The 26,387-nt window shown below is 36.5% G+C and overlaps 2 protein-coding genes across 7 annotated transcripts; one reads left to right on the forward strand and one right to left on the reverse strand.

Moving 5' to 3' along the window:
- Positions 1-881: 881 nt before the first annotated feature.
- On the reverse strand, positions 882-25,317 carry Mrgn1 (Mahogunin ring finger 1). 4 transcript variants are annotated; one of them, XR_010953043.1, is made up of 6 exons: positions 25,121-25,317; positions 18,079-18,135; positions 15,000-15,955; positions 11,947-13,264; positions 9,872-10,248; positions 1,142-1,280 (listed from the first exon to the last, which is right to left on the reverse strand). XR_010953043.1 is itself a non-coding variant. In XM_067783866.1 (3 exons), exons 1-3 carry the CDS (start codon positions 15,840-15,842, stop codon positions 1,111-1,113), a joined length of 2,331 nt encoding a protein of 776 aa, XP_067639967.1. In that variant the 5' UTR covers positions 15,843-16,167; the 3' UTR covers positions 882-1,110. The 4 variants fall into 4 exon arrangements, 1 of the variants encoding a protein (XP_067639967.1); XR_010953041.1 differs by lacking the exon at positions 18,079-18,135; XR_010953042.1 differs by lacking the exons at positions 18,079-18,135; positions 25,121-25,317 and adding an exon at positions 16,026-16,183.
- Positions 21,972-25,055, forward strand: Gga (ADP-ribosylation factor-binding protein Gga). Of its 3 annotated transcripts, XM_067783876.1 has the most exons (8): positions 21,972-22,106; positions 22,188-22,348; positions 22,421-22,795; positions 22,996-23,230; positions 23,292-23,681; positions 23,748-23,889; positions 24,117-24,606; positions 24,668-25,055. In XM_067783876.1, the coding sequence occupies exons 1-8, from the start codon at positions 22,070-22,072 to the stop codon at positions 24,878-24,880; spliced, it is 2,043 nt and encodes a 680-aa protein (XP_067639977.1). In that variant the 5' UTR covers positions 21,972-22,069; the 3' UTR covers positions 24,881-25,055. The 3 variants fall into 3 exon arrangements, with proteins under 3 accessions (XP_067639977.1, XP_067639975.1, XP_067639976.1); XM_067783874.1 differs by having other exon boundaries at positions 23,292-23,889; XM_067783875.1 differs by having other exon boundaries at positions 22,188-22,306; positions 23,292-23,889.
- Positions 25,318-26,387: the final 1,070 nt, after the last annotated feature.

Genomic DNA, 26,387 nt, shown 5'->3' on the forward strand with positions numbered 1-26,387 from the left:
TATCATTAATCCATATTTAGTGCCTATCGCAATCGGTTCTGTAATGCGGATTACTTTAAGAAAAAATTCACTAGCTCTCTCGCGGTCCTCCCTGAGTCAATTGGGAATAATTTCGGGGACTCCATCGGGGTCATTTGGGGAGCCTTTCGGCATGATTTAGGGTATTCTCTTGGGATCCTTCCTGGGTTATTTCGGCGTAATTTCGGGATGACTCTGGCGACACTCCCGATCCTCCCGGAGTCATTTGAAGGTCATTTCGGGATCACTTCGCGGTCGTTTGGGGGTTTTTTCGAGACGATTTCGGGGACTTCTTTCTTGGTCCTCGTGGGGTCATCTCGGATGATTTCGGAGTTCTTAGGGGTCCTCCCAGGGTCATTTTGGGTGATCACAGGACACTTTTGGAGACTCTCGGTATCCTCCTGGGGTCATTTGGGGATCACTTCAGGGTCATTTCGCTAGCTCTCTCGGGGTCCTCCCGGGCTTATTCGAGGGTCACTACGGGATGATTTTGGGGACTCCCTCGGGATCCTCCAGGGGTAATTTGGCAATCGCTTCTGAAAAAAATTGTAATATTTTATTTTATCATTAATCCATATTTAGTGCCTATCGCAATCTGTTCTGTAATGCGTATTACTTTAAGAAAAATTCGCTAGCCCTCTCGGGGTCCTCCCGGGTTTATTCGAGGGTCACTACGGATTGATTTTGGGGACTCCCTCGGGATCCTCCAGGGGTAATTTGGGAATCACTTCAGAAAAAAATATGAATCTTTTATTTTATCATATTTTGATTGCTGATACACATTTTTTAACAATCTTAATGAACTGACTTTTCACTTACCTCTTATTTAAATTCTCATTTGGTTTTAAAAATTTTGCCTAGTATTCGCTTCAAAAATTTTAATTGTTCGTATTCTGCACTTTGTTCTAGCCATTAAATGTGTCTACTTCCTAATATCCAATTCCTTGATAGTTATGGGTGTATACATATATGTATATTTGGGGTATATACGTAAGTATTCATATATCATATGCATAATAGCTATTTGTATAGTGTGCTCTATTAAGTAAGTATATTCCTTTCATTCAAAATGTTCTGATTTTATATGCGAACTTAAACATTAACTGCATTCTGCAAAGCTGTCTTATCATCAACTATAATATTAGCTGCTACAGTTGCTGGATTCGAGCTTAATAATTGTTTAGTTGATGAACTTGATGAATAACTATCACTTGAGCTGCGTGTCGAAGCTGTATTACCACCCATCGGCTTGTCCAACATATCTGTTTTTAAGAAAGAAAATAAATATATGTATACAAAATGGGTATAACAAAACGTTTCACAAGAAAACAATTTTGTCTTTTTTCTTCAAAAAGGTTACAATATGAGCTCTAACAGATAAACTATGAAGAACATAGAAAAAGTACAACGACGAATGTATCACTATAGAAAATAATAATTTTCTATTTAATTTTGATTAATATATTTAAAACTTTATTTTTTTTAAAGATATTATTGATGACTTCAAATACATAGTACAGGTTTACAAGTATGATATGTATGAGAAGGAAATAATTCCTTTCTCTTTCTAACACACTGCAGTTTGACATTTCGGTTAGTGTCAAATTAGCGTGGAACCCAGGAACATGAGTTTGACACTGAACGAAGTGTCAAAATTACCGGGGTTGCTGCCGTAAAAGCGACGCAGGGAAACAAAAAAAAGGAGCGGAATATCAGATATGGGTTGCTGTGTTGGTAAATTTTTTTGAGCGAATTTAGTATGAGAATGTAGTGCCCTATATGGATCCTACAGAAAATTATACAAAAGTCTCGAATTGGGGCATCTGAGGGCGCGTAGTTATTCCAGCATTAAGAATACCAACACGGGTGCTAAGTTTTTCTACCCGTTCAAAAGTTCTCCGCGAAAAACCGTTTGAAACCGAGGTCGACTTCAATAACCCGTCCAAAAATGTGGAAAGAGATATGAAAAGACGCGTTTTATCATTTTATCAATAGTCCAAAGGCGAAAAAGTATTCGAATTATTGGAAGAGAGGCAAAAATGCGTCCATTAATAACTCCCCCGACGGTTTTGGTCTTGTTTTAGCAATCGTCTCCGGTAATAAAGTATCACAATTTATTAATTACAATTGCCCAAAACGTATGGATTTTAAAGAGAGATGTAATTAAGTGCTCGTTTGAAAGTAAATAAGGATATTTCTTTGTAATTTTACAATAAAAAATTTACGCAGTTTTCGTTAGCAGCTACTACAATTTTCTTGTACCTAAGAAGTACAACAGTGCCAAACAGAATCCACAAAAGGAACGAACAAGGACAAGCATTTTATCAGGTGAGCGTGGCTGTGTATGTGCGCGCTGCTACATATCCTACTTGTAGACCTGTACTATGTTCAAATATTTTCATTTTTTGATAAATAAAAATAAGTAATCTAATAATAATAAATTTAAAATATAACAAGTATATTTGTTACAAGTAGATAACTCTACATATACTCCCCCTCCAGTGACACGAAAAATTTATTAAACGGTTTTTTTTTTTTAATGTTAATTTACAGTGTATATTGATTACTTTGTGTTGTAGTTTGAAAAATGTTTGAATTTTGTGTTGTAAATATATTGTAATTTTTTTGTTTTTAAATTGTCAGAATTTTAAGAAAGTGTTTATGTAATTATGTTTAGTTTACGTTGGTATTGATGTAAGTACTCAATCTTTTGATGATTCGATGTACCTGATAGTTTATTTTTATTTTTTTGGTAGGTGTTGTTATTATTTATATATTTATGTGGGAGCCTTAAAGCAATTAAGACATTTTACAACACTGTATGTCATAAAGCGACTGCAGGCGGACAACGGACTAACAGCAGAAACATGAATAAATAAGATAAAATACAAACAAGCAACAAAGGGATAACGGAACTTTTAAAATAGCGAATAGACAAATTTCAAAGTCATAGTTTGCGCTTGAGGACAGTTCATATCATTGTTTACTATATAGTTTGGCAACTTAAACAGAGGTTATGTTGCGAATAGAGTGGAAGGCAGTGGACTAGGCAGTCGAATGTCATAAAATGAAGGAATGGTGTTCGGAGTTTTTTGAAAATTAAAAAAAAAATTGATAAAAGCTTTAATAAAAATAAAACTACTGTTTTAATAACAACAAAAACGCCTTATATATTCTATGTACATAAATTCGTAAAGATTATCTCACTTTAAAATTTGAGTTAAATAATCTAAAGTTTTGTTTTGAAACTGAGTCGAGAACTGTTCGTGTGAATGTGCGAATTTTCACCGATCAGCTGTTAGTTGCGCTACTTGGTAAAATTTACAATGGTTCATATGAAGTTGAGTAGTGAATCGGACGCGCCACGGCAAGTAAAAATAACTTCTTTTTTGTATATGCCGAAGCATAAGTGCAAAGTAAAAATGTTTAACTAAATAAATAAATTTGAACTAAAACATGTATAAATGTGAACTAAACGTGTCTATGTAACTTAAAATAGTAGCGTACAACGCAAAACAATACGAACTTGAAATGTTAATTGTAAAACCGAAATAAACGAAATACAAACAATTTGACGTAATTTTAAAGAAAAGAGCGTGTTAATCCCTTTTGAACCCCACAAATGGTGTCAGAAGTGCGGACATTTTTTAATAAAAACTTTTATTTCATGCGCGGTCCGATTATTTGTGCTACAGCCGTTAAGCCACATACGTACATACAAAAAAAAAAGCTTGTCACAGATCGTTGTGAAAAATTCAGTTCTAGAAATGCAGCAATATCTGCATAAAATTGTACCAAAAATTTATATCGGGTTTAATTGAAGTCATACGATAGAACAGTTATACATTGGGGTGCCTATATGCAAAACCTTATCGTTGAAAGCCGTTATGCTCATCGCTCATATTTTGCGTGAAAAAGAAATACGGAACACGAACTTTGAAGTGTTGCTATACTGCTGCTGGTGAACAAGTTGAGTAGCCAAGCAGTAAAACTTAAATGTTGTTGTTGTGGGCGACTAAGTAAAAGCCCCACCGTTGATGTGTTACTGTACTGTTGTTGGTGAACAAGTCGAGTAGCCAAGCAGTATAACTTAAATGTTGTTGTTGTGGGCGACTAAGTAAAAGCCCAACCGTTGATGTGTTACTGTACTGACATAGGCGAATAAGTCGAAGTAGCCTAGCAGTAAATCTACGATTCCCATAAGTGATAATATTTGGCGAACCATTGTTGCAGTTGATGGAAGAAACTTTACATCTACTAAGTTGCAGTTGTTGATACGAGCCGATGCCGCACTTACACACGGGAAGCTGAACACTGTCGAGACAAACTAACGATAAGTATAAGTTTATATACTAACTCGATTGTATTGTAGAATTGCTTTGAGTACTAATTTTTGCAAAAAATAAGATTATCCATTTCAATACATTATAACAAGGTAGATACAAAAAAAAGTTATAAAGCTTACCGTGGCACAATGGATAGAGATGAAATATTAGGGTTGACCGTAAGTAATTTGAAAAGCAAACTCACTGAACTAGGGCTTTCCACAAGTGGTCGTAAGGTAGTCCTTCAAGACAGACTTATGGAGCATAATGGAATTGAGCTTAGCGATGACGAAGACGAAGTCTTCGAGAATGCTTCCTCTGTACACTCCGTTGCCGTTGGGGTGCGTGAAACAACTAGAACACCCTTCACACTTCGTGACATCGAAGATTCTTTGTCTTGTTTTTCAGGTTCAGGCCAAGCATCAATAGAAAAGTGGTTAGAAATTTTTGAGGGGAACGCTGCAGCAGTGCAGTGGAATGAATTGCAAAAATTTATTTATGCAAAGCAATTGCTAAAAGGTGGTGCTAAGATGTTTGTTCAGTGCCAAAAAGGTATAAAAGACTGGGACTCTTTGAAAAAATCGTTAAAAGAAGAATTTGGTTCAGCAGTATCTGCGAGTGAAGTGCATCGTATGTTGCGCAATAGGCGAAAACAGTATAACGAAGATTACAAAGAGTACTTGTACAACCTCATGGAAACCTCATGGAAATAATGATTGATTTAGATGATGTTAGCATAATCGAATATTTTATAGATGGCTTGCCAGATACGAGGTCCAACAAGGCAAATCTCTACCTGGCAAGAAACATAAACGAGTTAAAAGAGCAAATAAGAGTTTACGAGAAAATCAGGGGAGGTAGCCGAGCAGCTGCAGTTAAATCAAGCGAACAATCTGGGAAATTACCAAAACAAGCGCAACACCAACAAGATAAACGCTGTTTTCGGTGCGGTGAAACAAACCACATTTTGCGTAATCGTCCCCAGGCTACAGTCACTTGTTTTAAATGCGGTCAACTGGGTCATATAGCGTCGAATTGTAAAAACCCCAAAAAGGAGTTGAAGGCAGAATCGCTTAATGCAACCATGATGAGTACAAAAAGCAGAACCGTATCACGGGGCGGACTTATTTTTAAAGACATTAAAATTCGGAGCTTCGTACATTCAGCACTCATAGATACAGGATGTGATTTATGCTTGATTAGATATGACGTGTTGGTATCATTAGGCGAATTCGAGTTAACCAACGAAAAGCATCAACTATTCGGTATAGCCGATAGTGCCTTGATAACTTTAGGTGGGTTTAAGACCGAAGTAGAGTTTGAAGACTCCGCAGTTGTTATTAACTTTCATGTTGTTCGCGAGAGAGATTCCAGATTCGGTGTTATTATTGGCAATGACGTTTTGAAATGGGTGGACATAGTAATAAAGAATGATGAAGTGCAATTTAGAAAACGGGGAACTGTGTCCGCGAGTTGTGAGCCAATAACAATAGAAAGAAGTAGTGCAGTTGCTGGTGGACAGTCAGCCGTTGATAGCAAATTAGCTACGGACACTAAGTCAGTTGTTGGTAGAAAAGAAGAAACGTTCGAACTTTTTAATGAATTTGTAAATATATGCACGGCGGAAAGCCAAGAAAGAGAGAAAGAGTTAGACCTGGCGCACTTAGATGCATTCCAAGAGGCAAAAATTAGGTCTTTAGTTAAAAGTTATGTACCCGTGAGAAGTAAAATGTCTCCAGTAGAAATGAAGATCATTTTAACCGATGAAAAGCCAGTATATCAAAGGCCACGGAGACTTTCATATGAAGATAGGTGTTGGGTAGACGCCGAAATTCCGAAGTGGCTGGAAGAAAGCATCATCCAATCCAGCTCTTCGGAATATGCGTCACCTGTGGTTTTGGTATCGAAAAAAGACGGAAGTAAAAGACTTTGTTGCGATTACCGCCAGTTAAACGAAAAAATCTTTAGAGACAATTTCCCTATGCCATTAATTGACGACGTTTTAGAACGACTTCAAGGCGCCAAAGTCTTCACGACGCTCGACCTGTCAAATGGGTTCTTCCACGTGCCTATAGAGAAAGATTCCAGAAAATATACGTCGTTCGTGACCCATAGTGGTCAATACGAGTTCCTCTATGTCCCATTCGGAATTTCCAACTCACCCGCAGTCTTTTCACGGTACATAACGGCAGTATTACGCCCTCTAATACAATCAGGCGTAGTAGTCGTATACATGGATGACTTGATTATTCCGGCGAAAGACGAAATGGAAGGCATGAAGAGCTTGGAACTCGTTCTGGAAGTTGCATCCGCAAGTGGTTTGAAGATAAAATGGGAAAAATGTTAGTTCTTGAAGAAAAAAGTTGAATTCTTAGGTTATGTGATAGAAAATAGCACAATTAAGCCATGTTTAGCAAAGACAAAGACAGTAGAGGGTTTTCCGGTACCAACTTCAAAGAAAAGTCTTCAGCGCTTTTTAGGGTTAACGTCGTATTTCAGAAGGTTTATTGAAGGTTACGCGATTATAGCAAAGCCGCTATCTGAGCTTCTCCGCCAAGACAATAGGTTTCAGATGGGAGACGAGGAGCTAGCCGCATTCCAGCAACTTAAAGTAGCTTTGGTTACGGCCCCAGTTTTAACTTTATATAATCCTAAAGCAGTCACTGAGGTCCACACAGATGCAAGTATGTACGGCTACGGCGCGGTTTTATTGTAAAGAGACGTCGACGATAGAGAATTTCGTCCTGTGCAATATATGAGCAGGAAAACTTAAACCATTTGAGGAAACACTCCACTCGTATGAGTTGGAAGTTTTAGCAATAATTGAGGCACTAAAAAAATGGAGGGTTTACCTGATAGGCATCAAATTTAAAATCGTAACCGACTGCAATGCATTCACGATGACGTTAAAAAAGCGTGATGTACCGTTAAGAGTTTCACGCTGGGCTTTGTATTTGCAGGATTTTGATTACACAATCGAACACCGTAGCGGAACAAAAATGAGACATGTAGACGCGCTCAGTAGAATGTCGTGCTTGCTATTGGAGGATACATTAAGTCATCGGTTGAAGTTAGCTCAGATGGACGATGATTGGATTAAGGCAGTTAGGAAAGTACTAGAAACAGGTCCTTACGAAGATTATTACCTATACAATTACATTTTATTCAAAGATCCAGTTAAGACGTTAGTGGTTATCCCATCTCAGATGGAGGACGAAATTATACGAACCGCGCATAACCAGGGACATTTTTCTAACAAAAAAACTCAAGAAGCAATCGAGAAAAAGTATTACATGCCACAGTTGTCAAAGAAGGTAGCAAAGTTTGTTAGATCGTGCGTGGAATGTATTGTCTCGGAAGCGAAGGCGGGGAAAAAAGAGGGATTTCTGACTCCGATCAATAAGGAGGACCAACCATTGGGTACTTATCATGTAGACCACTTAGGGCCAATGAAAACGACAAACAAGCAATACAATTACCTATTTGTTGTAATCGATGCGTTCTCAAAGTTCACATGGCTTTATCCGACGAAGAACACGGGCGCAGAATCGGTGATCAACATACTAAAAGGGCAGTCGTCAGTTTTCGGAAATCCGAAACGTATTATTTCTGACAGGGGTACCGCGTTTACGTCAAATTCCTCCAGGGAATATTGCGTAAGCGAAGATATACAACTTTTAAACATAGCCACAGGTGTCCCTAGAGGTAACGGTCAAGTCGAGAGGATTCATAGAGTTATTTTGCCAATGCTAACTAAACTCTGCGTCGAAGATCCAAAGTCCTGGTACAAACATGTAGATAGAGTACAACGCGCTATAAATAATACTCCTCCCAGAACCACAAAATTCTCACCCTTTAGAATCCTAACGGGGTTAGAAATGAGGGTTGCGGATGTACCAGAACTTAGGGAAATGTTAGAAGAACTTAGAGTTGAAGAGATAGATAATGAACGTTATGAAGTCCGACAGACGGCAAAAGAGAACATAGAGAAGATTCAAGAAGAAAACAAGAGAAATTTTAACGCTAAACGAAAACGGGAAATAGAGTATAAACTAGGCCAACTGGTAGCCATCAAGCGTACCCAGTTCGGCGCAGGGTTAAAACTGAAACCAAAATACTTAGGACCATATAGAGTTACCAAGAAATTGAATCACGGTAGATACGAAGTGGAGAAGGTAGGAGACCACGAGGGTCCAACAAGTAGTACAACGGTAGCGGAGTACATGAAAGCATTCGACCCATCGTTCGAAGCGAACTAATCTCAGGATGGCCGGATGTGGGAGCCTTAAAGTAATTAAGACATTTTACAACACTGTATGTCATGAAGCGACTGCAGGCGGACAACGGAATAACAGCAGAAACATGAATAAATAAGATAAAATACAAACAAGCAACAAAGGGATAACGGAACTTTTAAAATAGCGAATAGACAAATTTCAAAGTCATAGTTTGCGCTTGAGGACAGTTCATATGAAGTTGAGTAGTGAATCGGACGCGCCACGGCAAGTAAAAATAACTTCCTTTTTGTATATGCCGAAGCATAAGTGCAAAGTAAAAATGTTTAACTAAATAAATAAATTTGAACTAAAACATGTGTAAATGTGAACTAAACGTGTCTATGTAACTTAAAATAGTAGCGTACAACGCAAAACAATACGAACTTGAAATGTTAATTGTAAAACCGAAATAAACGAAATACAAACAATTTGACGTAATTTTAAAGAAAAGAGCGTGTTAATCCCTTTTGAACCCCACATTTATGTATATTAATATTTGGTTGTGTTATTGTTGTTGTTGAGGCTTTAAATATCTTAATAGTTGTTTGTGAAATATTGTCAATTATAATGATGCGTTTGAAGAACCTAGAATGAGGTTGAATGGCAACTTTGTGTGCACAATCACTCAAACATTAAAAACTTGTATTATGCAGAATATATGTTCAATATATAATTGTACCCTGCATAATGTATGTCCAAGTTGTTGATAAGGAATGAAAAGTTTGAATATTTTATTCGTTCATGGGTGATATGAATTTATCATTAATTGAGTCATGTTAATAGGTATATTGTTGCGTTTTTAACATGATTTACATTTCAATGTGAAATATTGGTATTTTATTTTTTAGATTTTTTTAAAATTGTAGAAGTTTGGTTAATTTTTAAAAATCATAGTTTCTTCTTTTTTTGTAGAGTATTGCGTTACTTTCGAATTGAAAATGAACTTATTTCTATTGTGGAGTATGTATGTCTGTTGTTGTAAAATATCTTATATGTGTAGATGATAAATATTCTTGAATATAAACTGGAGAGGAAGTGTACATAATTCAAATGTACTTAATTAAACTATAATTTAGAAAAATTAATTACATTTTTGTATGTATTTAATAATTTTATCATTCATTTGTATTAAAATATAAATTTAATATGTTGTTTGTAAATTGGTTCAACGAAAGATTTGACAACGAACTTTTGTTGAAAAAATACGTACCATTTAAAAAAAAAAGTGAAATTTTGAACAAAATAGCTCACCAAAAGTTGAGAGTAGGTAGATGCTGGCGTTAAAAACATAAATTGAAATTGGGTTTGAATGTTATTTTGAATAGAAGAAAATTATTGTTCCAAAATCATCCTCAAGTATATTTTGACGGTCTTTGATTACATATGGTAATTTTCTCCATGCTCTTTCAAGATCAGAAGTTGGATACGTTGTAGTTGCAATATGTTCGGCTGATATTCGACTCGCATAAGAATAACAATGAGACTCAAAATCGTAGGCATAAGTATTGCAAATAGAAATTGTCTACGTTTATTCCAATGTTTGCAATAATCCACCCATAACATCCATTTCAAACGCACCCAATGATAATTCGTTGGAACTAAGTCTTCATCACTGCTATCGGATGTCACTTCCATATTGAAAAATTTCTTTTATATTAAATATGATTAAAATTATGGCACAAACACAATGTTCTTAGTAGTATTTTATCTTCTTAATTTGGATTTTTGTTTGTAATAGATTGTACAAATCAAATAATTGTAAATTTCACAAAATCTAATTTAGTTTTTAGCATTAGCACTTTTTTATTTACATTTTATTGGTTCTTCTAGTTGTATGAAAACGCATTGAATTAAATTTTAAAATTTCTTTGAAAGTTATATTAAAAAGTCTTCAATGATGTGATGATTCGAGGCAAGATCGTGTGCACATTTGCTGAAACCAGAGATAGTCTGCAATTGGTTCAGGCAGCTAACACAAATTTTCGTTGGTAGCACGTCACTTAGCTGCACTTCTATTTGCGGTATTGTATTGGTCAGTAGCTTTACGATACGTAAAGCACCACATTCAGCAATTGTACAAAATATAGACTTAGATAAATTTAGGTCCGTTGGTAGGATCGCCATTATAGAAAATAATAATTTTCTATTTAATTTTGATTAATATATTTAAAACTTTATTTTTTTAAAAGATATTATTGATGACTTCAAATATTTTAATTTTTTGATAAATAAAAAGAAATAATCTAATAATAATAAATTCAAAATATAACAAGTATATTTGTTACAAGTAGATAACTCTACAATCACCACAACTGTACAGGCCTAAGGTATATTATTTAAGAAAATTTAAGAGAAGTTTACAAATAAAGAAAATTATGTAAGCACGTTTTTCTAATCGGTTTAGAAATCGCCCGATGTGTTCAGCAAATCAAAAACCGAATACCCACTTATTGACGGTCTACTTTTTTTTAACTACTGAAGCCATTCTTCTTTACATTTACATATCGACTGCTGAGTGGAATATCACCCTACCTCGGCTACCATTTCGAAAACGCTCTAGCTCACTTAATGTTTAAATAACGACATATTTCAGAATTTGTTTTGAAAACGCCCTATCTCAGAATTCGGTTGAAGAACGCCCGATTTAAAATTTTGTTTCAAAAACGCGCTGAGCTCAAGTTCAATACATTTTGACATTAGCTGAGGTGTTTATGAAAAAGATTCTGCGATAGTGTCAAGGCTCAACTATATGGTTGGCTCATCTCTACAGCAACAACATACCTTTGTTCAGATTGTCAAAATCTGCGTGTTGGTTAACTTGGCAGTTTTTGTGTGTTGTAAGAATGTGTTGTCAATGTGTTGGTTTCATTGAGTTTGCCATCTTCTTTTGACAATCCCTACTCCAGTGAAATGAAAAAAATAAAATGAGCTGATGAGATGAGCCAATCATATCTTTGTACCATGGATAGGGCGTTTTTTAAATAAATTCTGAATTAGGGCGTTAGTTATTCAATGGGGTTACTCTGAAATGACAGTCCTTGGTCGGGAAAAATCCCGAGTCGCTACGGTACATAGAACCGACTGTCTTGGGAAGCGAAACACCCAGCTAATGTCAAAATGTATTGAGTTTCAGCTCAGATAGTTCGTTTTTAAAACAAAATCTGGGATAGGGCGTTTTTGAAACAAATTCTGAAATAAGGCGTTTTTCAAACGTTTTTTGAGTACGATCGTTTTTAAAACGATAGCCGAGATAGGGTGATATTCTCGGCAGTCGATAAGATGTACCTCTAGTTTTTCTGGTAGATGTCATAAGTGTATGAATTTACCTGGTAAAGAGCTCACGTTGTTTTTCATATCACCTACAGCATTACTGGTTATGCCACTATTGCCTATAACATTGCCACTTGGTCCCACTATATTTCCCACCGAAGTAGATTTTTTATGTAAATTTTTTTTGCCCAAACTATTTGCACCTTTAAAGCTTGCAACATTTCCTTTTAGACTGCCCAATTTGTCGCTACTCTTTGGACGTTCACCACGTTCGGGACATAGGGGACTTAATATGGAATTTTGAGTATCTTCCGGAGTATAATAATCTGAATCATCCGCATTGATAGCGGTTAACTCAGACGACTTTCCAACAGTTGTATCTGCAGTGGCACTCAAATCAGGCCTTTTATTTTTTCTCAAAGATACAGTCGTTTTCATTTCCAACTGTTCATCGCCATCATTATCACTACCATTATGCCTGCCAACTATTTGTTCTTTGCTAAGCGAAATACTTGTTTTCGATTTGTTATTTGGTGACAATAAGGGTGACAATTTCTCATTTTCACTATCATCATCTTCTAAATCATTTTGTGATGATGAAGTTGCACTATTTGTGTTTGATTTCGGTTGCACTTTTGGCATTTTTATACTATGACGTTCATTAACAATTTGTAATTTCTCTTGCGAATGATTAGAGTTTGTCTGTTGTTTTTCCGATTTTCCACCTTCCGCATTCTTCAGTGGTGCGACATTGCCACCTGAAGGTACACTGATGGAGTTGTTTACATTAATTTCATTTGTTATTTCTACAACAGAGAGTGCTTGATTATTTGAATTATTCTTAGCAGTTATGGTGTCCACTTCACTGGTATTTGTAGATGTCGATGCATTTTTTTTGATTTTGGGGCGCCGTTGATTTGGTTTAAGTGGCGAAGTTGCTTTATGCTTATCTACACCACCCAAATCCTTGTTACCACCACCGACGCCATCGGTCAGATCACCATCCGTTGTACGAGGTCTACCCACAAATTGTGGTGGTCCATTGAGCGCTTCTATAAGTGACACTGGAATGTAACCAGGTGGAATGTGTTGATCACATGGTGCAGTTTCGCCCGGGGCTGATGTCGGTGCGTTTTGATGTAGTGTATGTGAACTAACCCCTTTTTGCACAGCACGTATTTGTAAAAGTGCACGAAATGGTGCACGACAAATTGGACAATTGTTGGCTTGATACCGTAATGAATCCGCACAAGAATTGCATAAGCACAAATGTCTACATGGTAATATTAGCGTATCTCGGGTTTCACTCATACAAATTACGCATTCGCTGCCATGATCATCGATTTCTTCATCAATTGAGCTTTTGTTTACTGCCTGAAAAATTTAACAGAAAACTTTCCGTTAACTTTGCTTATTGGTAGGCACACAATCTGTGTATGAGCATATTTGTGGAGGTCCACACCAAAACGCAACATTTACATATTTTACAAAAATTGACCTTTTAATGCAGATCCCTTCCACTTGCAGATTTCTATAAAAATTTCGAATGACGAATTTAAAAAGTGTAGCTAGTAGTAATCACGCAACTACCAAAGTTTCTTTATCTAGAGGTTATATAGTTTTTTCCTACAATATTAGTTTTTCCTATTTGTATGGAAATTCATATCGAAACGATACATCAGGTAGTCTGTTCGTCTTGTGATTGATGACGCTATACTACTATGGCCGTATGGACGGCGCTCAAGCCGACGAGGTGGGGTTAGTGGTCTAGTATTATATTATATTACGGGGAAAGAACCGTCCACCACAGGAGCGCCCCCTACTGTGGTAAGGCCATCAATACTTCCCAATGTGGCCCGGTATCTGGAAGGCCCTGTTCGAATCCAGCCGAATTTATCCCCTGCCTGCAAGTCGTCCAATAGGCTCGGTCCGCATAACACTCACAAACATTCCGCCGCCGTCCTATTAGGCGAAACAGCGTAGATGCTAGTCCTAAACCGCTCCGCCTAATAGTCGGGCCCTATGGAGTTTTCCCAAGCCCTCGCATCAAGGTGCGTGAGAGGACAATTTGTGGGAGGGCCGCAACAAATTAAATGGGGTACACTGAAAGGACAGCCCTTGTTCGGGAAAAATCCCGAGTCGCTCCGTTACATAGACCGGCTGCCTTAAGCGCGTCTACCTGTATAGTCTGCTTCTATTTACTTTGTGTTTTGGGAATTGGGCTTAGAGAACCTGGTTCACCGACTTACATTCCAACTGTGTGTAGATGACATTAAGACTTGTTTATGCTTTTGGAGTCTAAAGACTGGACTCTTGTACCTGAGCTCTCGTAGTGCTTCCGGAGATGAGCCCTTATATTCCTGGGGCCGGGTCTGCCTGTTGTTTTTGTTGTTGTAGCAGTGCTTCGCCCCACCCAATAGGTGCCACCGATCACAAATTGTCATTAATATCCTCTAACTGGAGTCCAAGGAAACTTGCTGTTTCAACAGGGGTAGACCATAATGAAAGGGGTGTTAGAGGCGTTGGTTGGTTCCACATTACAAGCGGGGCATAATTTTGTATGTCGAGGTTGATTCTGGATTGGTAAGAGTTTAGCCTGTTACAGTATACAGAACGAAGTTGAGCTAGAGTGACTTGCGTCTCCCTGGGGAGTATGCGTTCCTCTTCCGCAAGTTTTGGGTACTGTTCTTTGAGTACTGGAATCACCGGGCAATTCCTGGCATAAAGGTCCGACGCCTGTTTGTGGAGTTCACTGAGGACCTGCTTGTGTTTTTTTGCTTCATGCGGCTGAGTTCTCAGGTTCCGTATTTCCTCATAATGCTTACGGAGATGACTCCTTAAGCCTCTAGGCGGTGTTGGTTCATCAATCAGATGCCTGTTGGGATGCCCAGGTTTCTGGTATAATTGCGGCTGCATACTCACCAAAATGCAGATCCTGGTCTAACGGCACACCCAGGATTTTGAGGTGTAGGACAGTCGGTAGCGTAGTGCCATGTCAGGTCTGCCTCAATGAGTTTTCTGGTGTGGTCATTTATGGGGAGTTTTTGCCTCATTGTGTAACTGCCAAGCAAGCTAGATTTATAGAGGAATTTCATATTATAATACTCACCTTGTTCTCGATGCCGTATATTTCTTGCAATAAATAACACAAACCATCAACGAATATTTTCTGCTTTAGTGCACGTAATTGATAGCTACTGGTTTCTGGATGATGGTCAATAACGCATATTGTAGTATGTGATTGACGACAATCTTCGTTACCCTCCTCAACAACACAATGTATTGCAACTGGGTATTGTTCTTTAGTTGCATTATATATTAAATCATCTTCAGGAATTAATTGTGGGTTAAAAACATGACTTGATTGTGTGAAAAATTGATTTATGCTTTTTTCGTAGTGATACGTTTCGGATGTTAGACCATCACGTGGCACAAGTGTAACGCCACTAGGACTAACTTCCTCAGTACAAAAGTAATATATGGTAATAGCGCATTTTGCATCCGAATCAAAGGTAAATTCAATATTATAAGCACATGTTGGGTGTTTTCCACTTGCATCCCCACTTGCACCTATTTCATTGGTTATAATATTGCCATCGAGATTATCAAAATTTGGTTTCACAACTGCCAATTCTTGTTTCTCGGCAGAAACACGTACAAAACGTACAGATTCTTTACGTATATTGACTAAACTCTTGAGAGTTTTTGTTGGTTCGCAAGCTTGCGGTGGAGGATAGGGAAATGCTGTTGGTCGGGAACCAAGAAAATTCAAGTCGGCATTTTCTCCAAACAGGTAGGACTCTGGTTGTGGTGTGTCGAATCTTTCTCCACCCATAATGAAGTGACTGCCGAAGAAATTACCCGCTCTCGGGGGATATTTGTATGCATGTGCTGAATTACGTTGATCAGCATCTTCCACAGCCCCATTCTGTCTACTTGTAAATGCTCCCATGTATTGAGTGTAGCCTGTTTTTCGATTGCCAAAAATAGTGATTTGGAAAGCGCCCCAACTTTCAGCCAACCGAGTGCAAGTGTTGGCACTGTGGTAATATCAAGAAGAACTCACTGAAAAAAAAAGTAAGTTCAGCTGGAAGTAGTTTCCTCAAAAATTTCTGTATAGCTTTTGTTTTTTTACAAATATTTGGATATTTTAACTGCATCGATTGAAGAAAATGATAAGAATTTGTGAGGTATGTTCAACTGAAGTATAATCAGAAGCTATCATCCGGTGGCAAAATCCTGAGCCAGATAAATAATTTTGCATGTAAATGCAACAACAACGATTTGAGCCAGATAAATCCAGTTAGGAGTCTGGTTCAATTTGGGAGCCAGATAATTTTTTAATTACTTCTTTTTAGGTTGGCAATGCGGCCTTTATTATACCTACTTTTTCAAAAATAGATGTCGCCGCTTATCCTTTCGCCGTATGAGTTAAATGAAAAACAGCGGCGACATCTGCCTATAACATTTCACGTGTGCGACAATTTCACGACATCTGCTTCTCAAGTCTCTCAGTGATTCAGAGCAGTCCCGTGAGTCTTTCAGTGAGTTTTACAGCTCCGGCTCACGCTCAATTCTCACGGGAATGCTCTGGATCATTGAGAGACTTGAGAAGCACCATTGATGCTCTCTTTTACCAATCGGTCCCAACATGTGTTCTCCATCATCATGATGGAATAAAAACATTAGTTCAGCTGTTTTTTATGAGCAATTTTTACGTCATTTTCCTTTAGCTCTTGTTTTTTTCTCTCTTTCTTTCATTCGCTAAAGCAGTCAAGTGTGACCTAGATGCGCAGAACGAAGCAATTTTGAACTCGTGAATGCACAATATTCTGTGTGTGATTTGTGCTCCATCATGATGGAATTATAAAAGGTGGCGCATTGCACATGTAAACATTAGTTCAGCTTTTGGTAATAGTCTAGTTAAGGGGTCGACTGCTAATACGCTACCAAAAATATCGAGAGATGTGTCAAAAGAAAATTTTATCTATATCCGGAGATATTTGCAGTTGAAGTTGGCGATTTTCATGTGGTTGTTGTTGTGGTGTACACACAAAACAAATTGTGCATCAACGTGGCGGTAGCCACGGTTATACCACACACCCAGACTTGGCATGGCGTAGCCCAGGGTTATTTTTTATATGCGCGGCCGAAGGCCGCCCACTCAGAAAGGTGTTCTGCGCAAAAATACTATGGATCCCACCCCCGGTTTCGGAGGTACCCGTGGGTCTTTTTTCGGTTTTTCGTTAATATCTTTTGAACGAGCTAATATTTTTATTTTCCGCCTTCGGATTATTAATACTGATGTCAAGACGCGTCGTTTGACACCTTAGCAGTCGACCCCTCAACTAGACTATTACTCAGCTTTTTTTATGAGCAATTTTTACGTCATTGTATGTATGTATGTATGTATTTATTTAAAAATTTGTTCCTAGCACAACAATTTTGACAAATTATTTAACAGTGCTAGTCATGAATAGCATGAGCTATAAAAATTGAACATTTATAATAATAATAAATTAGATTAATCAAATTAAATTAAATATAACGGACAATAGTGAAATATTTATGAATGTAAATGTAAATCTTAAAACTAAAGAAAAGTAGTTAATAAATATTAAAAGACAGCAGTAGTGATGATAACCTCTCCTGATATTTTTTTGGACACCATTAACAGTCGACCACTGCTCCATAACTCCATTTCTGTGGTATATTCAAGGCACGGAGCCTTGGCACCATAAGTTGGCAGTGGCTTTTTCGATGCCACTCCAGATGCCAGCACACACTACGTTTAAATAGCACTGAAGAGCCGCGTTGCTCTTCTTTCATAAAAATACCACTCGCGCACTGAAAAATTTTTCGAAATTTTCTTTCATTTTCCTAAAGTTCGGGTCTTTTGATATACACTCACATAGAATACACAAATATATAACGACACGTTCGTAAATAAAGTAAGATAATAAAGTGATAGCATTATTCAGATAAACTAACATAAACTACAATAAAATCAACTAAATGTTCAAATACCATATGAACTAAAATAAAATAAAATGAAATAAACTAAATTAGGACAAAATAAAATAAGATGAGATAAACTAAAATAATTAACACAAAAATAAAATAGAAAAAAAACAAAAATTTTTTCAAGGAAAAGTCTAAAGTTATTAATAAAAATAGAAATACTTCACCTTAAAGTTGAAAACCAGAAATTTCCCAGCTTCAGCACAGTTATGTACAGCTCACACCTACCATTTCAAAAAAAGTATGCACATGTTTTCTGCTTTTAATTCTTATTATATATAAGTAATGTTTAATAGGGCAAGATATTTTTGTTTCATTTATATCTGTATTTATACATATTTTATTATCAGTTTTTGGCCGAGTGGAAAAACGTAAATGCAAGCATTGGATGAGAAGCAAACAAGAAGAGAAAAACAAAATTTTTAACTTTTAGCGATTGTCGTTTTGAATAACTAATTCGTAAAGTTATGCATCGTTCGCTTTGAGATTTCGACATTTTTTGTAAGATAATTTTGTTTTATAAAAGCTGAAACCGTGTTTTTCTCTTTCTGTTTTATAATTAAACTTTCACTCATAACTAGATACATTTTATATGACTACGTAAAAACTTACACTAATTTGAAAAAAAAAGAGGAAACAAGTTGTAATAACAATAATAATAACAATATAGGGCTATAAAGACTCATGATTATAATTTTTTTTGGAAGTGTCATTCAAAAGGCTCTATATTCTTTGGGTTTTTTTTTTTTTTGAATTTGGTGAATAGTCCTTATTTATATCTTGAAAACTTAGTATTTGCGAGGTATTGAAATAAAGTAACTGCGAGCGAGCGTGATACATACCAAATATCATACATGCTCAAATTTTTTTTTAAGATTTCTGTAGGCACAAAATATCCATTAACGCGCAAATACATAATGTATGGGTAATTCCATATCAAAATGACCAACGATTGAAATTGATCACAAAAGAAAAAAAAAAGTTAGTTAGTCTTAACCTCAGAGGGTTACCTAGTATGGATTAAATATAGATATTGTCTAAGTCTTTCACTGCAATGAATTATAAATAAAGTGTTTGTAATAATGGGAATGTTGATGTTCATCTTCATTTAGAAGGCACGTAGGGTTTGTAGGTGAGGGGCCAGTGAAAAATTAGGTGCGTCGGTGGCCATGGATTTGAGGGTGGGTAAAGCACCGGGCGTCGCAACAACACCCGCGGCGGCCCCTATGTTTATTCGGCCCATTTCTTTTATTTTTTATTTTCAGCATTTTTGTTTTCTCCCTTTATCAGCGTTTTTTGGTGGTTTTCAATAATAGTGACCGGTCAGTTCCGGTTCGATAAATTTTTTTTTTGGCGTTAAATTTTTTTTGAATATCTTTTTTTTGAATTTTAAATTTCGAATGTTAAGGTCTGTCCGTGACATCCGGTTCGGCCGGATGTTGTTTTAGTCCATTTGAGCGTTTTGAATTAGTTCTGCGCTTTTTGACGTTTTTTTTTTTAAAAGGCGTGTATGACCTTTTTTCTGTTTATGGTGCAGGACAGCAGGGTTGGCAAGAACCCCGCCCAGCCGACATGACTAGCCACAGTGCACCACGATATCATGCCGACTGCCTTCCTTGCTGCTCCATTGTAACAATCGAATTGATTAAGAGAGAATATCAAACTATAAAATATCAGGTCAAATTAGAAAGTATCAGGCAATTTAATGCAGGAAGAGAACATTCGATACTTATACATTTATACAGGTCATTGTAGTGCACACACCAAATCCGCAGAGGGTCACTTTTTGCAAAGTTTAGGCGACATAATGGTAAAAGAAAAGGTACATAGTGTCTCGACGTCCTAGCGGCAACAGCGAAGTTAAGCCGAGCTAGCAATTCAGAAGAGTCAATCTCACCGATGAACAACTTATGGATGACCAACACTCCAAGTAGACTTCTACGATTTTCAAGAGTAGGCAGATTGATGAGAAGAAGCATACTTTTGTAAGGTGAAAGATGAATGCTAGAATTCCAATTAAGACCGCGAAGTGCAAATATTAAAAATTGTTTCTGCTCAGACTCAATCCGCGTTATATATTTTTGTGTCCAGGACACTAGAAACACGAGCAATATTCAAGTACCGGGCGGACCAAGGAAGTGTATAGGATCTTCGTGAGATAAGGATCGTTAAACTCTTTCGCCCAACGTTTAACAAAGCCAAGTATACCCGTTGCTTTATTTACAATGGATGAAATATGCGTATTAAAATGTAGTTTTGGGTCGAAAAGTACACCTAAATCATTAATGGAAGATAATCGCTCTAGAGGTGTATAATTTAGAGTATATAGTGTCAAAAATGGCTTTACTTGGTGAAAAGTCATAAGCTTGCATTTTGTGCAGTTTAAAATGGGTAGGTTCGCCGTGCACCAACTCTGAAATGAATCCAAATCAACTTGAAGGAGGTTTCGACTAAACATGTCCGAGGGCAAGTATGTATGGCAAAGTTTTACATCATCCGCATACATAAGAGCCTGGGAATGTTTAAGTATTAATGGTAAGTCATTTATGAAAAGGGTAAAAAGCAACGGGTCCAGATGGTTACCTTGAGGTACGCCAGAGGTTACATTAATTATCTTAGATGCAATATTTTTATACAGAACATACTGAGTCCTGTTTGTAACGTAGCTTGCGAGCCATAATAATAATCCCTTCGGAAAACCTACTAGGTCAAGCTTATGAATCAGTAGCTTATGGCTGACTAGAGTCGAAAGCTTGACTAAAATCGGTGTATATCACATCTGTTTGTTGTTTATACAGGAAGTCGTCCCTTACTATGGAAGTAAACTCCAGTAAGTTGGTGGTAGTTGATCTTCGGCCCACAAAACCTTGTTGGCAGGAAGATAATAAAGATTTGCACATATGTTGAAGCTGGCAAGTAACTATTTGCTCGAAGGTTTTAGGGATAGCTGAGAGCTTAGCTATACCCCTGTAGTTTTCAATACTAGACTTCCTACCTTTTTTATGTAGGGGAATAATAAATGACTGTTTCCAAATTGCGGGAATTTATAGATAATTGAAATAATTTCAAAATCGGTTCCGATAAACTCATAGTGCAGTACTTGAGTACACAACCGGGTACACCGTCTGGCCCCGAAGAAAACTGCCAAACCACTGAAGTTTTTTTTAGATGTTGCTTTGACCGTGAAGTGAACAAAGGACCCTTGGATTGGTAGGCGGAGCACGCTACTACACGGCGGCAGCCTTAAGGGCCAGTTAAACTTCTTTAAACCTAACGCCATAGTCGTAACCATACCCATATCCATAACCATCTCAACTGTGACCGATTAATGGTGCCATAACCTCAAACAGCTGACATTTTCATAAAAATTAGGAAAACGCAAAAAATTACAAACATAATAAATACAAATACAAATATTCCACAAACAATAAGTCTCTTAGTCAAAACGTATCCAAAACAATAAATAAAATATAAAAAAGTTAATAAATTCACCAACTCAAATATATTTAGTTTATGGATATGGCGAAAAACCAAAAACCAATGGTTTGGCTATGATATGGTTATGGCACCATTAATCGATTACATTGATTTCCATAAGGTTGGTTCGATCAGTTGTTTTTCTTTTATCTGGTTATGTCTAGTCGTAACCATATCCATATCCATCTCCAATGTGATCGATTAATGGTGCCTTAACCTAAAAATCGTGAAAATTTCATAAAAATGAAGAAAACGCAAGAAATTACAAACATATACCACAAAAATAAGCCTCTTAGTCACAACGTATCCAAACAGCGAATAAAATTTACAAAAAGTTATTAAATTCAGCAACTCCAAAATTTTTAGGTTATGGATATGGCGATAAACCAAAAACCAATTAGTTGGCTATGGTATGGCACCATTAATAGATTACATTGATTTCCATAAGGTAGGTTCGATCAGCTGTTTTATATGGTTATGGTTTTATGGATATGTCACCATTAATTGGCCTTTTAACGATTGAGAAGTAACTATTGTGAATTCTATCGATAGTTTGTTATTTGGAAAATTAACGTTATCTGTTCTAATGTGGAGTGCGTTCAGCGTAGGATATAACAAAAGAAAAACAATCGGAGGGGAATCACGAGAAAATACGCCAATATTTAGGAAAATTCAGAAAAAATGACGACCAATGAAACAATTATGGAAGAAATGTTAAGTGAGTTACTTTTATAAAATGTTATTAGAAAATGAAGCCATACAACTCTAATCTTTATAATTTTTACAAATATATCAACAGATCGAGCGACCAACCCTAGTCGGGAAACAGTGGACGAGTTAAGCCTGCAAATGTTCTGTTTGGTGGTGAAGAGCAACCCAAAGCTTATAGATAGAGCGCAGGAAATGATTATGCTAAAAGTTCGTTCCAATAATATCACAGAATCGACTAGGGCTATAAATGTTTGTTGTCAAAAATTACCGGCCCAGACCGGTTTGGTAGTAAAAATATTATTTTAATATATTTTTCTGTAGTTGCTTGAAGAATGTATGACGCAATGTGGCACAGAATTTCAAGACGAAGCAGCTAAATTTCGTTTCCTCAACCAATTGATACGACTTGTCTCGAAAAAGTATCAGGGTGCAGACACCCCCATGCCAGTCAAGAAACGCATTATGGAATGTCTGCTACTATGGACAACAGAGTTGCCACAGAAAACAAAAATACGCGAAGTATATGATATGTTGTGTAGGGATGATGGCGTTGTACATGGTACCACACCAGCCATAGAAGCAAAACGTGAAAGTACACTTGGTATTGATGAAGAAATGCTTTCGAAATTGATTAAAAGTAAAAATCCGGAAGATTATAAACGTGCCAATTTATTAATACAAAATCGTGTAAAGCAAGTAAGTTTTTATATACGAGGGAACTAGCCAACGTGGGGATTTGAAAGGTCTTTCACAGCAGATTCAAAAAAATTCTGTTTTTCTGGTCTGCTAAGCGGATTTTTCAGTCCCCTCGTACATGCCACATATGCGATAGTTAAATATTGTTATTTCCATAGTGATTTGCAGTTATAAATATTTTGCTTTTTTGATTTTTAAAGGATGCTCGTCGCATGGAACTCGGGCTAGAGTGTAAAAACACTTTACAGGAAGTTCAAACAACTGTTAACGTATTAGAAGATATGCTTAAAATTTACGAATTAGAAGGCAAGCAACATGATCGTGAGAGTGAAACCATGATGTTATTGCATGAAGTATATCAAGCTTGCAAAAAGCATAAAACATTCATGGAGAGATTACCAACGTTAATAGAAAACTTCGACGAAGCTTTAACAGGTTAACACACATGCGTATTGCAAAATAACATTCTAACGTTTTAATTTTTATGTTTTCACAGTTGAGGCAATGTCAACTAAGGATTCCCTACAAAGTGTTTTAAGGCGTTACAAAACGTTAGTGGGTACGCCAAAATTGGTTAGGTACTCAAATAGCATTCTCAACACTAACACAATTTCTCAAAGAGTGCCTACTAAAAGTAGTAATGCGGAACTGCTAACAGACCTTTTGGGGGATAGTACCAATACTTCAACTGAGCCATTAATAACTCCTGCTACTACTACTACAGATTTTGCTACGCCAGCAGTAATTGACGAACTAGAACTTTTAGGAGCAACTGGAAGTCTAGTTGCTGGGAAATTAGAAGCAACCGCAACCAAACAATCGTTTGATGATTTGCATTCGATATTTAATGCCGCTTCTAGTGCAACTTCATCAACCAATAAAACTGGTAACATTTTTAGTAGCTTAGATATTTTGCAACCAGTAAATGTTTTTTCAAATTCAACAACAATAGTTTCCAGCGCTGAGTATCAAAAACAAAAATGTGCGACGTCAGATAAAAGTACTTTCCGACAACTTCCAGACATTGATAAACTAAGTGAAGATCTTCTTCAAAAATCTTTGCAAGATTTAGAACGAGTGTACAGTTTTAAAAAGTAAGCGTTTCATGAAAAAAGGTGCATCGAACTCAAATAGCTTGTGGTGCTAATTTTCTTTGTGTATTTTAAACTTCTGTTTGAAAGTTTTGATTTTTAATACACCACACCTTCGCCCCTTGTAGCATGATTTTCTCTGCATTTTTCGATACCTTTCATACCATTTTCCTAATCGACCAAATATAAACCACTTTCGCCCAAAACGTTTCAAATTTGTTTACTTACAGAGAAGCAGAAAAACACACTCTAAACGACTTAGCACAAGAGAAAAATAAACAGCAAGCAAATTCCTCACCACCAACTACGACTTTGTCGGCCAAAGTGAGTGAAAGTCAACTTGATCAGCTAAATGAGAGCGAAGAACAATTCGAAAACAAAGAAGATGACGACTTAATGTTACCAACGAAAGATGAGGATAACAAAATCCCGTCACATACATTGGTTAGTGAAAGAAGTAATGGCATTGTAGAAGCCGAAAATATAACACCAAATCAGCCACCAATAAAACATTTAGCCGATATAGACATAGATTTGGATGAGATAGTGCCAGCAGCTGTAGATCCGCTAACATTGAATGGTGATGACATAACATTGACGCTTAACTACACCGACAATAGAATTGCCGGTTGTAAGCAGACGTCGATTATTGTAATTTCTGCGAACAACAAAAGTAAATCATTTGTAAATAATTTTAAATTTGATGCAAGTGTGCGTAAGGTAATGAAAACTCTCGATCATCGACTAAGTACGGAGTTTAATTATATTTTTTTTCTGATAGCCATGCAAAGTGCGTGTTTTAAAACCCACAGCAACTGAAATGTCACCGTGCAAACCTTTTCGTCCAGCAACGCCAATAAATCAAATCATGTTATTGCTTAATCCCACTGGCAAACCAATCGATGTAACTTGTATTATTGAGTATGAATTGGATGAAGATCCTGATCCGATTAAGGAATCGATTATTGCTAAAAATATTCCATATGTCAATTGAAAACATCACAAAATATGTAGGTATTTAGGTTGAAATGAACTGTTTAGAAAATTTCAAACATTTTTTTAACCAAGTGTTATTAAAAAAAGCAAAAAGCTTGCAGCTTAAGAATTGTATAACTGTTATTATATAAGAAGCAGAGCTTAATTAAATTAAATTCAATATTTTATTCTTATTTATCAGTTGGTATCTTTTTTAACATTTACGTATTCTTATTATAATGTAAACTTAAAAACTGACCTTATTTTGCCACTCATGGGAAAGGAAATCGGTTGGAAAACTGTCAGTCATAAATTTTTTTCAAATCCGAAAGAAATTTCCTTTGAATCATGTACGTATAATTTATTCAGTCTATGATTAAACAATCTTACAGACTAGAATACAAAAGCAAATAAATAATCAACTGAAAACCACAACGAATAACGTAAGTAACATGACTAGCGAAAACAAAAAATAAGCGAAGTCTAGGAGTCCGCCTAAATGAGCATGAAGCAGACATAAGGAAAAAGAAAATCAACACAGCGCTATCGCAACACACCACATCAAGCGGTCACTCAGCTGATATGAAAAATGTCAAAATATTAGACAAAGAGAAACGAACAAAAATCAGATACACTATAGAGAGCTTACGAATAATGGAGAAAAGGAACAAAACAGTAAACATAAAAGAAGACACGGATTGCATTTCCGCGGCTTATTTGTTATGCCTTTAAATTATGTTGTTTAGTTTGACAATTGTACCACATATAGATGGTATTAGCGATATGTTTTTGTAACAGAAAATTTAACATATATGTATATGTATGTAAGTCCATTTTCGTTTATTGTTTTTTGTTTGGTTTTAATGTTTGGACACTGTTGAAATTTTAAACAACCATTTTTATAATTTCATGTCAAATTACGTTGGTAAATTGAAAAAATATTTAAATAAATGCAGGTTCGCCCCTGAGGAAGCTAAGGTGCTTAGCGAAACGTTGGGACGTAATAGTGGAGTTTTACTTGCACTAAAAGCAACATTATGGTCAAGAAAAGCCTATCATAACACAAAAAAAGATAATGCAAGTAAAGATTATAGGAACTCTTGCAAAGTTGACTTGAAGATGCTTCTCGACAAAGAAAAACCAATAAAAAACCTGCTTGAGAGTCTATTAAGTTCACTCATGTAAAATGGAAAAAATGTTCGAAGACTCCGATTAGGTACATTAAATGAACACCCTTCGCTAAGAGAACTGGGCAATCAAGAGAGCCAACTATTAGATCATAGACGAACATTAGCAGATGTTCTATCCTTCTGGATTCGAGAGGTTGGAGATTTATGAGTAAGCAGCGCGAGTGATAGGATCTTAAGCGTTATGTTATACCAAGGTAATTTATGCAACCTAGGCCTAAAACGAGGCACTGTACTATGAAATATCTCAGACAACTTCGATAAGAAAAGGTCATAACACATGCTGACGTCATTAGAGAGAAATATATTTGCCCAGTTAAGTGCAAGTAAGACATTGTT

This window comes from Eurosta solidaginis, chromosome 4 (genome assembly GCF_040869045.1).
Source record: "Eurosta solidaginis isolate ZX-2024a chromosome 4, ASM4086904v1, whole genome shotgun sequence".
In the NCBI taxonomy this organism is placed as follows: Eukaryota; Metazoa; Arthropoda; class Insecta; order Diptera; family Tephritidae; genus Eurosta; species Eurosta solidaginis.

Coding starts and splice junctions, on each gene's coding strand:
- Mrgn1 (XM_067783866.1), bottom strand. CDS start 15,842: ATGGGAGCATTTACAAGTAGACAGAATGGGGCTGTGGAAGATGCTGAT. Junction 13,265..14,999: donor TATACGGCATCGAGAACAAG/GTGAGTATTATA, acceptor TAAATTTTTCAG/GCAGTAAACAAAAGCTCAAT. Junction 1,281..11,946: donor CAACGTGAGCTCTTTACCAG/GTAAATTCATAC, acceptor TCTTAAAAACAG/ATATGTTGGACAAGCCGATG.
- Gga (XM_067783874.1), top strand. CDS start 22,070: ATGACGACCAATGAAACAATTATGGAAGAAATGTTAA. Junction 22,107..22,187: donor AATTATGGAAGAAATGTTAA/GTGAGTTACTTT, acceptor ATATATCAACAG/ATCGAGCGACCAACCCTAGT. Junction 23,231..23,291: donor CTTCGACGAAGCTTTAACAG/GTTAACACACAT, acceptor ATGTTTTCACAG/TTGAGGCAATGTCAACTAAG.